The sequence below is a fragment of the Magallana gigas genome, chromosome 3 (assembly GCF_963853765.1).
Source record: "Magallana gigas chromosome 3, xbMagGiga1.1, whole genome shotgun sequence".
Lineage (NCBI taxonomy): Eukaryota > Metazoa > Mollusca > Bivalvia > Ostreida > Ostreidae > Magallana > Magallana gigas.
Window position 1 is genome coordinate 46,935,381 of NC_088855.1, and position 13,168 is coordinate 46,948,548.

The window sequence follows — 13,168 nt, forward strand, 5'->3', positions numbered from 1 at the left end:
TATCGTTTATAGGTATATGGATTCATACTAGTATGTAACCGGGCAAACAAAAAATAAACTAGACAGACTATTTTGGTGTACAACACTCAGATCTTACATTGTTGATTTAAAATAGATTACCAGAGAAGACAGCCGTTTTTTGCTTTGAGAGCAAGCCTGTGTTAGAGCGACTTTTAGTTCAAAACGCATGAAAACAGTTTTTTGAATGAGTTGATATATAGGTAGATCCATCTTCTTTCCTTGTATGCCTGAATCTTACCAGGCCACGATTAGTTATTTCTACCCAAGATAGTAGCATTTTAATGAAATTTCTTGCATGTAGCTTTACTTCTTATGTCAATTATGTTATGATTCTAAAATAATTTAAATACCACCCCATTTCCTATGGGGTCGTCTCGAAAATAATAATAAATTTTTACTATTAAATCCTGTGATAATTTGTTAGAAATGCGCCAAATATTCACATTTTTTTATTTAAAGTTGTATTTCTGCCCAAGGAATTCCTTTTTTATAAGTATTCGAAACTTGTTATGCGTAATGTTAGTTTAAAATACCGGAAAACGATGCTGTCATAAGCGCCAATTAAATATATTACACGATTAAGGTCATAAAATCGCAATTTCTCAACTCAAACACGTTATAGGTAATGAAAATTCTGTATAAAACACAATTATACACAAATTGCACACTCAAATTGTACTTGGCCTCGTACATGTAAAATGTAACGAGGATTACATTAGTATCTATTTCGATAGATACTTGGATGTGTCGCTTGTTACTAGTTACTGTCTATTCTAAAGTGAATGTGTTAACAATTTTCTATAGGTACTTAGATGTGTTGTCTGTTAACTGTCTATTCCTCAGTGAATGTGTTGACAACTTTTTATAGGTACTTAGATGTGTTGTCTGTTAACTGTCTATTCTTCAGCGAATGTGTTGACAACTTTCTATAGATACTTAGATGTGTTGTCTGTTAACTGTCTATTCTTCAGCGAATGTGTTGACAACTTTCTATAGATACTTAGATGTGTCGTCTGTTAACTATCTATTCCTCAGTGAATGTGTGTTGACAACTTTCTATAGATATTTAGATGTGTTGTCTGTTAACTGTCTATTCCTCAGTGAATGTGTTGACGACTTTCTATAGATACTTAGATGTGTCGTCTGTTAACTGTCTATTCCTCAGTGAATGTGTTGACAACTTTCTATAGATATTTAGATGTGTTGTCTGTTAACTGTCTATTCCTCAGTGGATGTGTTGACAACTTTCTATAGATACTTAGATGTGTTGTCTGTTAACTATCTATTCCTCAGTGAATGTGTGTTGACAACTTTCTATAGATACTTAGATGTGTTGTCTGTTAACTGTCTATTCTTCAGTGAATGTGTTGACAACTTTCTATAGATACTTAGATGTGTTGTCTGTTAACTGTCTATTCTTCAGCGAATGTGTTGACAACTTTCTATAGATACTTAGATGTGTCATCTCTTAACTGTCTATTCCTCAGTGGATGTGTTGACAACTTTCTATAGACACTTAGATGTGTTGTCTGTTAACTGTCTATTCCTCAGTGAATGTGTTGACAACTTTCTATAGATACTTAGATGTGTTGTCTGTTAACTATCTATTCCTCAGTGAATGTGTGTTGACAACTTTCTATAGATACTTAGATGTGTTGTCTGTTAACTGTCTATTCCTCAGTGGATGTGTTGACAACTTTCTATAGATACTTAGATGTGTCATCTCTTAACTGTCTATTCCCCAGTGGATGTATTGACAACTTTCAATAGATACTTAGATGTGTTGTCTGATAACTGTCTATTCCTCAGTGAATGTGTTGACAACTTTCAATAGATACTTAGATGTGTTGTCTGATAACTGTCTATTCCTCAGTGAATGTGTTGACAATTTTCTATAGATACTTAGATGTGTTGTCTGTTAACTGTCTATTCCTCAGTGGATGTGTTGACAACTTTCTATAGATATTTAGATGTGTTGTCTGTTAACTGTCTATTCCTCAGTGAATGTGTTGACAACTTTCTATAGATACTTAGATGTGTTGTCTGTTAACTGTCTATTCCTCAGTGAATGTGTTGACAACTTTCTATAGATACTTAGATGTGTCGTCTGTTAATTGTCTATTCCCCAGTGAATGTTTTGACAAATTTCTATAGATACTAAGATGTGTCGTCAGTTAACTGTCTATTCCTCAGTGAATGTGTGTTGACGACTTTCTATAGACACTTAGATGTGTTGTCTGTTAACTGCCTGTTCCTCAGTGAATGTGTTGACAACTTTCTATAGATACTTATATGTGTCGTCTGTTAACTGTCTATTCCTCAGTGGTTGTGTTGACAACTTTCTTTAGATATTTCGATGTTTTGTCAGTTAACTGTCTATTTCTCAGTGAATGTGTTGACAACTTTCTATAGACACTTAGATGTGTTGTCTGTTAACTGCCTATTCCTCAGTGAATGTGTAGACAACTTTCTATAGACACTTAGATGTGTTGTCTGTTAACTGCTTATTCCTCAGTGAATGTGTGTTGACAACTTTCTATAGATACTTAGATGTGTCTTCTGTTAACTGTTTATTCCTCAACGAATGTGTTGACAACTTTCAAATTTACTTTTAGTCTCTGTTGATTTCATTTCATAATGTATAAACACAACTATATCCATTAGACATAAAATCAAATGTTTCTTTAGTTTGGTGTTTGTTAAAATACTTGTGATGGGTCGTTAGCTTAATTTACTTGTGTAAACATGTGTTTCATCTTTCTTTGACAGTTTATCAATAAAACAGGCGCAAATCATTAATGCAGAAAATTTGCGTTTATCATAGTCTTTTGCCTGAAAGCGGAAGATAATCATGTAATAGTCCGGTATGCCATGTTGTTACTGATATTTTCAGCATTGTATAGATCAAATGTTTGGGTTTTTTCTGACCCCCCCCCCCTTTTTTTCAATTTCACACGCAGAATATTCCATGTGTCGCCGATTTTTAGAATAATTGATATGAAAGAAAAATTAAAAATGATGAAATTGACTGCGAGATTTCGAATATTTTGGAGATTTTAAAAGAATATTTAAAAGATATCACCATTCGATGTCATTGGTTTTTTTTTTACTTTTGAGCTCCAGATAAATAAAGATACCTTTTTTGATTCTTCATACATTTTGCATGTACTTTAAATGTTAGGTCCAAATATCGGATGTCTCTATTTTTTCTTTAATCAAAAAAAATACATGTTATATAGTTGGTAATGGTTTATTTGAGAATTCGTTGATAAATAACTAAGTCAAGTGTCATCGTTCTTTTTAATTGTGTTAGAACTTAAATCACAATTTCCTAGGTGTTTTGTACTACCTTAATATTTACAATATTAAAAAAGTACTGGTTAATAAGAATAAGAGTACAGCTCCATAACTATCAATATATATATTTTTGAAATAACAAATACCCCCACATAAATTGTTTGCTAAACAGATAATCGTCATAAGGGGGGTAACTTGTGAATATGCAAGAAGCAATCGAAAACTGGAACTGTTCTGATGTCATTTTCAGCAATTGTACAGGTACGATTGAATATTGAAATGTTGACATTTTACGTTATTTTCACTTCTTTTAATTATGCACACCCTGAGCACGCCTCAGCAGTATGTCATCTGCGTCACTGATAAATGAATTCGTAGTGTTATCACAGACAAAGGCACTGGAAATGAAAATATTTTAATGTCTTCTGAAGAAAAATACATCACCAATGTAATATTAAAGTTTTCGTCCTGTATGAGTATAGGTTTAGATTTGCTCCATCCTTATGCGCGTCAAAAATAGACTTACGCAATATGCAAGCTGTGTAATGGTTTTTTAACAGTTTGTGTAGTTCGATAGTACATTGTCATTAACCTTTCGGGCAGGAGCTTGTCCTACAACACTTTGGGTCATTTTACCCATTTGGACTCAATTCATGATTAGATTGCATCAATTATCCCCAACAACGTGCTTAATTATAGTTACATATTGTAATTTGTACTGTCAATATGTCAATCTCCATTAAACAACACACGTGGAAAGACCACCTGAATTATAGAGAATAACAGTTTTATCACGTGAGGGAAAGAGGTTTCGTTTTTATTCGAATTCGGGTTAATGAAATAAAAAAAATTCTATGTGAAAATATCTAACTAACAGCTTGAATTATCACAAGAGTACAACTGGTTCATTTTTAAATTAAGCAAGATGAACTGCAAACAAGTATCATTTGTGGGAATACCTTCACCATGACGTAGAACATAGGTCCAGTGGTCCTATTGCTCACCTTGAGAAATATTTTCAAAAAGTATTTCTCCCTTTATGAAACTCTCATCACCTACCATGACATCGCCGTGTCTCTCGAGGGTCAAGGTTTGATCAAAACTCTTCATAGTATACAAAATATGAAAACCATTCTAAAGAAAACCAGATCTCTCATGTAGATCGCTACACCTTCTGTAGCTTTATCCGTGAACGTGAATTTCAATCAGACTGCTGTGAAGTTCCTTGTGTTCTAGTGAAGTACACATGCACACAGCCTGAATACAGACCAGCCACCTTCGACATGTCTGCATATCGGTTAGCTTACAGTTTAATTAAGTTTTCCGGCAATATATGTTTTTGGTATTCATTGTATGGTATAAATTTACTAGTTTAAGTATACATTTCTATTTATCTACCTCTGTATTTTTCTGTCTTTGCTATCTTGCAGTTCGTTGTAAACAGTAGACCGATCTTATTTCTTATCTCAGTTTAGACAGGTCATTTTTCAGTTTGTTTCTACAGCTTTTGCAAAGTAAACCTTTTGTAAACGTTGAAACAGAATTGTTCCTTTTCAAAAGACAAAGCAATTTTCGGCATCTCATTTTGTTTCTGAAAATAATTTCAATTATTTTTCTCTCACTCTTCGTCTATATACGAAACTTTGTCAAAGGGGAATAACTCGAGAAAACTTACTACAAATGAAAACAGCAGAGAACCTGTACAATTTGACATCATATATCGTTGTTTAAGGTGGAATAACACATTATGTGTCATTTTGTGGCTGACCGCTGATCGAAACGACATTTCGTTTTATTGAAAGGATTTTATCGACTTCAACATGTAACTTACTCCATAGACGAGTGGATGAGTCGGACTTGTGATCTGTACATCCCGAGTTCGAATCCTGCAGGGGCTTTTGTTGTTACTGAAATAATTATTTTAGATATTCATTTTTTATCCCCAAACTGCAAATTTTTCGCTTATTTGACATATGTACAGTTTATTTATCATTTTGTCTTTTATTATCAAATAATGTTCTGTTCATTTGAGTGACTTTTTTCAGGTGTGTTATTCCACCTTAAGTTCCAAATTTTAATGAATGAATTTGATACTGTCTTTAAATTTATTCCAATGACCTGTCCAACTGAAAATGTAGGTGCACATAGATTTCCCAGCATTGAATAAATCGTTTACTTGTCATTAGGAACATGACTGATGTACACATAAATAGATGGTGCTTTGCAAAAGGCATATGTGCAGAGAAATGTATCTTATTACCTTTCAAAATCTATTCAAAAGCTTTATTAACTGTTATCCAGCTTGTTTTCTTTAATTGTGATTACCTATTGTTTAAATGCTTCTTTGTGTGGTTCTGTCTGCCAATGGAAACTTATTTACATGGTATAAAAAAAACACTACTCGGTATAAATATTATATCCTCAATCAGAGGAATATCTAATTTTATTGTTTTTTCAACTTTCATTTTGATACTTTGTATATAATAATATATTTATGACACACACACACACACAAGATACAAGTTTTACAAAATATGACATAAAATTGTATGGATTCTTTAGTATATTCAGCACTACTTCACAAGACCAGTGATTTCCATGTTAACTCATGCTACAGCCACATGTTTGTATGATAAATTATTGCCATTAAAATAATGTGATGTTTCACAAAGAAACGTTCATGTGCAAGTCTATCTCAGTATTTCACACAATATAATTCCTAAAAACTTATAACACTGTCAATACAAATTTAACATTCCAGAATTCATTTGCCATTTTTCATATTTGGTTTTTTTTTTTTTTTTAAATGAAATTATATTAATGGTTTTAATAAGTATTGATAATCTCATCCATTTACAGCTGTATGAAATAATTTGTTGTTGTGGATTCTGAATCTACGGACAGCAACAGTGTCCTTCCCAGGTCCGTGAGTGTGCCCACACACTAACTAGAAGGAGTTAAAATATAAAACATTGCAATCAAAAGGACTCAAAAGGTTCGTATATCACAAACGTACATATACATATATATACATACAATGCGGATTTCCATAGTCAATAATTTAGCACTTTTCATCGGAATGCTTCAAGTCAATCTTACTCACAACTTGACAATCGATGGCAAACCTTTTTTTTTACAGCAAAAAGCAACTGTAATGTTCTTGGGTAACATGTCAGACATAGGAAAATGTTTGCTGATTGTGTATTTTTGAATCCTTATTCAGCTGCCTTCACTGAGAAAAAACACCTTAGATTGCAAATACTGGACTCTTCCACTAGTAAACCATGGTCTGTCAAACCTGGTTTGAAATGTTTTTGAGATCCTTGTATCACAATATGTACACAGAACCCATAAGATATAAAAGTAAAAGATATTCTAGCATAAAAACAAAGTGTTCGACACTAGGTTTGATAAAATTAGCCAGCACTTCCTCCCTCGAGTGTTTCTGATCTTTTACATCCTTCCTTGGGATTATGAACGTAGCACAGACTTGAATGTCACATAACTACAGATTTTATTCTGTGATTTTTCTGTCCCCCTTAGTGTGGGGGTAGGGATGTCTCGGACCCTCCCCTCAGTGTGGGGGCATGTGTCCGAACCTCTCCCTCTCCATTGCTAGCTGTCTCTGAATGGCTTCATGTTGTGCAGCCTGAGCAGAGAGCTGCAACAGATAATACAAGCACATCAATCTCAAATTGGCTCAACAAAGTAGAATAACTGTTGCAAAAATTTATCCATAAAATAAAATCCGCAAAAAATTCCTGAAAATTGATTAAACTCACTTGATGGGCCAGCCCAGGATCTGCGTAGGCTCTCCTATAGAACTCATTCTGTAACATCTCCTGTTCGCGGGACAAGAGCCCGGCATGAGGGGGGAGACCCGGGGGGAGAGAGGGTAGGTGTGATGGTGTGCCTGAAGCAGCACTGACTGCCAAGGGGTCAGCTCCTGAGAAATTAAGAAGCCATTGTCAAATCTACTGAAAGCATGTATGATCATGCGCTTCCGATATCTGATTTCTCATATCTGATATACATTTGCAAGTCTCGACAATTTTTTTTTTTTTTAATAAAAGCTTGTATATTTACTTTTAGGAATATCACTGAGTATTTATTATTGGATAGTATTTAAGACCTATTGAATACTGTTTGAACAGCAGTAACAGAATGTTTTGTGTTTTGAGTAATCTCATTCATGATACATTTTATCATTTTTCATCACTAAAGTCACTCAAAGACTAAATACATGTACTTTAATATCTAAAATAGCAAATACATTTGTAAAAATAAACATTTTAAAGGCTCTAATATTAAATGACATTCTGATCATCTAACAAAATGTCTATGAATAAAACACAATCAGATGGCAAGAATTGTATTCCAAAATTTGTACAGCAACTTTTCTGGCAAATCAAAGAACAGGTTTCTCCACCCCTTTCTTTTCTTTTTTTTTTTTTTTGATTTGAAATACATTTAATGAGCCATTTATCAACTGCATACATTAAATCTCTAAAAGCAACAAATTCACAACTACAGATGAAGCAAATAGACTAGAGACAACAAGTAACTCAAACTTCAGTGCTAGAAGTCTAGAACCTATTTAAAGTCAAGTTCTAGATCAAGATTTACAAATGCTAGCTGAAAAACACAATAATGATTTGTTTTAAAGGCTAGAATTTTGTTGACACAATCTAAAGAAGCATATTATTCCTACCAACACAGAATATAAAAGCAACAAGCAAATAATCATTACAAATTTCTTAGGCTCATTAAATGTATGTCTTTCTGATCAATTTCTTCGAGCACTGATTTTTGAAATTTTTTTTTTTTTGTTTCAAATGAAAACTTACTATTAAACTGATAAACCAATTGTGAGGCAGCAGGGTCGATAACTCCTCCTGCCCCCCATTCATGTTTGGAGCGGAGGATACACTCATTTGTAACCCTCTGCATGTAGATTTGTTCATTAGTGAGACGTTGCGTACAAATTTGGTATATCATTCTTCCAGTCATTTGATCACTACGCAGAATATCTGCAATGGAAATGGTTTACATCAATAGAAATGAATTTCTCACTCTTCTTACCTGGACCAAAAGGATTCAGAAGGGAGTGAGGGGGTCCCCCGAGAGGATGGAAAGGTGAGGGGGGTGGAGGCGGAACTCCAGCGTTGGTCTCTCCAGGGTGGAGGTGTAGATGAGTGTGTGAATGCGAGTGTGTGTGAGTGTGGGCCCCTGGGTTCATGCCCCCCACCGGTGGGGTCGGGAGTCCGAGGCTGGCCATCTGTAGCCTGACCAGTGGGTCAGCTGACAGAGCCATTCTCTCTGCATGGAGACGCTCGGCAGATAAGCGCTCTGCCACAGCTGCAGATCCGTGATGGAAAAGTTCGGATGGAAAATGAGGGCCTTGGGGTACTCCTAAATTCAACATAGCAATGGCATGACAACAGCAATCCAAACAATCAAGGTGTATACATGTGGCTGACTGATATCAATAAGGAGTTTTATTCGAGTACTTGATGCATCAATAGATTGATAAAAAAATTATTTGAATATAAGACAACTTATTCATTTCCAACAAAATTAAGAATTTTAAAAATCTGGTATCTTAAACAGTTCTTTTTGAAATTCTTTTCTCATTACCCAATCTCTCGAGCCTTTCTCTTTCCCTCTGCATCAAGTCACTGGCAATGCTGCTTGGAGGGTAAACCCCTGGGATGTGGGACCCTGATGGACCGCCATGGTGACCAAGAGCCCCTGGGGGGAGATTGCCATACCGCCTCTGGAATTCTAACCACTGAGGATCCATAGGGTTTGGTCCATGGGGTGGAAGTAAACGCTCCAATCCTGTCAATTCATTGGGTAAAATTCTCATCCATTATATCAAATGCAAACAATATCTTCTTGCATATATGGTGTTTTCTGATTCAGTTGAAGACTTCAGTAAATATTCACAAAAGTTTAATGATTTATAACACCATCCTTCGGCTCACATTAAAAGCTTACCTGGTGCTTTCATTTCCATTTTCTCCCTCATTTCCATGTCTCGGATCTCTCTTTCCCTGATTTCCCTCTCCCTGGCATCTCTCTCCCGTTTATCTCTTTCAAGTTCTAGCTCAAGTCTGCAAGAAAATAGCACCAAACTTAACATTCTGTAGCATCAAGTTAACATTCTGTATCATTGAGTTCACATTATGTAGCATCGAGTTAACATTGTGTAGCACCCCTATTGTGTTACTGTTGTATGTTACACTTTGTGTTACAAACCTTTCTCTAGAGCCCGGAGGGTACATGGGTATCCTGTAGTTCAGGAGGTGGTCCATTCCTGGTGGATGGTAAGGTCCATAGGGCCCAGGGTGAGACATGGGGGAGTGGTCACCACCTGAACAGCAATATATCAATCATAAGCCTGAGGCAACACGCTGACAACTTACTTATATTTCACATATTGAATTTGATGCTTAATACACTTCCACATTTTTGACAAGCACACTTACCCATACTACTGATGGTGGGTTTCTTGGCGTATTCGCTGAGCTGTCTGAGAGCAGGCGTGTCTGGATAGGAGCGGGGCGTCTGTCTATCATAGTGATGAGGGACATTGCTTAGACTACTGGTTATCTGTGCATCAGCTGTTGAGTTGGGGGGTGGCGTCTCTGGTTTTTTCTAAATAAATTAAACAAATAACACACACGTTATTTATCTAGATTCTAGCTGAATGTTTGCGTTATCTATTATTTATTTTTTCACATCAACATTTCGACAACAAAACTGCTTCCTGTCAGTGAGAAAAATCGGTAATGCTTGCATGGCTGTACAGGAAACGGTACCTTATCCTCCACTTTGACTGGTGTTTGCTGGGGAGGGGGGTGGCTGGATGACACTGGCCCACTGGTCCGTGGTTTTGGAGTCAGTTTTGATTCGGGTAAACCCTTCAGTACAATATCACACCGAGAACAGATATTTGAACCTCTGTCAAACACTTTGATTAACCTAAAAATAAGAAATTGAGATATATGCTTCAATATACGTGAAATATATGCTTAAAGTTACTTTTTGTCCTTTATTTAATCATAAAATATGTTTTAATTATTAATACAGAATATCACATGCATAATAAGATGGAACAAGTTACTATATCATAAATCTACTTGGATTTCATGTTTTGAATGGTGGAAGTATGCATAGTATCGAATCGATATCTAATATCTCTAAAATTTGTTTAAAAAGTTGAAAAAAAAGCATCACAGCAGTACCTTTAAGACAAATTTTACATAAATTAACATTAATATTCTTACCATGTGCCATCATAGATGTTTTTTTTTTTCATTTTTATAAAGGCAAACAAAATGGATGTCCAATGCATATAAATCTAATTCAAATTATCAGTGATTACCGGTATTTTGCTTCCTTGCTGCCACAATGAACTTCCACATTACACGGTACAGGAGGTGGTTCAGGGGTGGGGTCGCGTGTCACAACACCTCCCTCCCGATCACTATCCTCCTCCTCCATGTCAATTTCTGGGAATTTCTCCACCTTCACCTCAGGGTGGGTTGTTCCCGCTTCCTCAGTCCTCTGCCTCTCTGAGGACTTGTTCTGTCCAGAGAGCTCCAGCATAGAGGGGAACTGTTTTGACCCTATAGATAAATCCAGGGAAGATTCTGTTTTCACATTGTTGAGATCAAAGTGAATGCTTTCTGTTGTTTTGCGATTGTCTGTCTCAATCAAGTCTTTGGTTTTGAAGCTAGTGCTTGTATAGCTCTCCAGTGGTGGAGGTGTGATTCTCTCCTTCTTGATTGTAGTTAGGTCCCTCACACCTGAGGAGCTGATGGCATTTTGATACACAGGGGTCACTGAAGTAGACGCCAGGGTTGTCTGCTGCTCCACGTACGGAGACCTCGACACGGGGGTGAAACTGGAGTTTGAAGAAAACTTTAAATCCGGGACAGATAATGAAGTTTTGGACTCCTGAGTTGCCCCAAATACTGGTTTATGTAGGCCGGGTTGATTGAATGACTCCTGCTTATTATTGCCAATTTTAGGTGAATGCAGGGTGGGTTCCGGGCAAATGGCTGATGAAGATGATGTAACTGATGTGGCCGTTGAAAGTGAGACTGGACTGTCTGAAGATGACAAGGAATTCACTGACGTAAATACTGAGTGGGAGAAAGAGTTGGAACTCACACGAATGGGGTCTGGATGGGAACAGAAAGGTCTCAATGGCAGTGAGAGTGGAGTTTTGGTTTTGGTGAGGTGCTGGGTGATAGGAGGGGTGGAGGAGAGAGATTTGGGGGATGAGGGTTTGGGACTAGAGGAGGGAGGAATCACAGGTTCAGGGTGGACTATTGCTGCCCTGGATTGTACACTGTCATTATAACTTCCAGATGAAGACTTGTTGGACTGACTGGCTTTCACTTCAGTATCCTCAGACCGAGGTGTGCTGGGTGGGGACGAGGAACTCAGATCATCCTACAAAAGTGAAGTCTACCATTAGTTACGTCACACAGATCTGTTCGATACAAATCTTCACTGTTATGATTATTCTAGTTAATTATTAATTCAATCAAATCTAATGAAGATTTTCACTCTTTCAAACAATTTCTTCCTCTCCATTCTTTTTTTCTTCCTCTCTGTAAACTAATAGCACTCTGACCTGACCTTGGTATGAAATGACTACCTGGGCAGGTGTTTGTACCTGTATCTAATCTAATTAAGGTGTTTGACTTGCCTGATTGTTGTCAGCCTCGCCTTCATTACTGAGCTCCTCCAGACTACTGCTGCTGTCTGAGATCGAGTCCGAGTCTGAGCGGTCCTCAGCCCTCTTCTTCTTTATAGACTTATCGTCACTGTCAGAATTTGCCTGTCTCTTTTTCCCTTTAGCTTTGGGTTCCTCTTTCTATGAATTCAAAGTCCATACATGCATAAGGATATGAAATCATTTTAACATTTATATTGTGGGTGATCTGAATGTATGGATTATGTTATGAACAATATTATTGTTGCCAAAAAAAATATGAATAAAGATATTTTATTGGAGATGGCCGTCTGACCCTGACCTTTATGTCACGCTTGGAGTCTTTGTCGGAGCTGCTGGTACTACAGCTACTGTTGCTACTTGGAGATTTGGGATTTCCACTCTTCTGATTATCTTCGGTATCTATACCATTGACTTCTTTCTTTTTATTCTTTCCCTGGAGGTGAAATTAATTTTTCAGTATCCTCTTGTGTATTTTTTTTTTCAGAATTGAGAAAAATTTGTCTATTAGACAGCCAAGAGCACTGACACTTCTCTTATACCAGAACATAGCAAAGAGAAAATGTGATAATATTCAATTCATGCAATACTCATTCAAAAGTTAAAAATCTCTGTGATATCTTTACTAAAAATGTATTTTCACCACAGAATCATCCTTTGATGATTTTTTGACCAGATTCATTTATCATGCTATGCTTAAAAAAAACCTGTAGAAAGATTCCAAAATATACAAAATCAAAATGAAGATAAACTTTAATATATTTTAGTTTTGACATCTAAACTGAGTTTTTTCTTTCAAGTTTATCTTGGAACATAAAAATCTGACCCAAAAATAAATGTGAGCAAGATTAGGCCTTTCAATCAGATTGAATCCTTGAATTTACAAATAACAACAAGTATTAATCAATCCATCCATTATGATCACATTAACATTGTTGAATGACCTTGAACTTTACAGGTCATTAACACTGCATGACCTTGAGGATCATTGAAAATGGTTCAGAGTGATAGAAAGTTAAAAAGCTTCTGTAGCCAAAGCAATACGAGGAGAAACAAAGGAAACAAAAATAATATACATGTTAATATACATGTATCTTA

The 13,168-nt window shown here is 36.0% G+C and overlaps 1 protein-coding gene across 6 annotated transcripts in view; it reads right to left on the minus strand.

The window, feature by feature from the left end:
- Nucleotides 1-5,725: 5,725 nt before the first annotated feature.
- LOC105338734 (arginine-glutamic acid dipeptide repeats protein) overlaps nt 5,726-13,168 on the minus strand; it is a 65,917-nt gene continuing 58,474 nt past the window's right edge. For 5 of the 6 annotated variants that reach the window (XM_066080051.1, XM_066080052.1, XM_066080057.1 and 2 more), the window contains 11 exons: nt 12,372-12,506; nt 12,044-12,211; nt 10,709-11,784; nt 10,143-10,305; nt 9,810-9,978; nt 9,580-9,694; nt 9,319-9,434; nt 8,956-9,159; nt 8,401-8,730; nt 7,101-7,264; nt 5,726-6,979 (listed from right to left, as the gene is read on the minus strand). In XM_066080051.1, the coding sequence (XP_065936123.1) occupies nt 6,893-6,979; nt 7,101-7,264; nt 8,401-8,730; nt 8,956-9,159; nt 9,319-9,434; nt 9,580-9,694; nt 9,810-9,978; nt 10,143-10,305; nt 10,709-11,784; nt 12,044-12,211; nt 12,372-12,506 (2,727 nt within the window). In that variant the 3' untranslated portion in view covers nt 5,726-6,892. Of the gene's footprint in view, nt 6,980-7,100; nt 7,265-8,165; nt 8,349-8,400; nt 8,731-8,955; nt 9,160-9,318; nt 9,435-9,579; nt 9,695-9,809; nt 9,979-10,142; nt 10,306-10,708; nt 11,785-12,043; nt 12,212-12,371; nt 12,507-13,168 lie in introns of all 6 variants that reach the window. The other variant, XM_066080053.1, reaches the window with a different exon arrangement.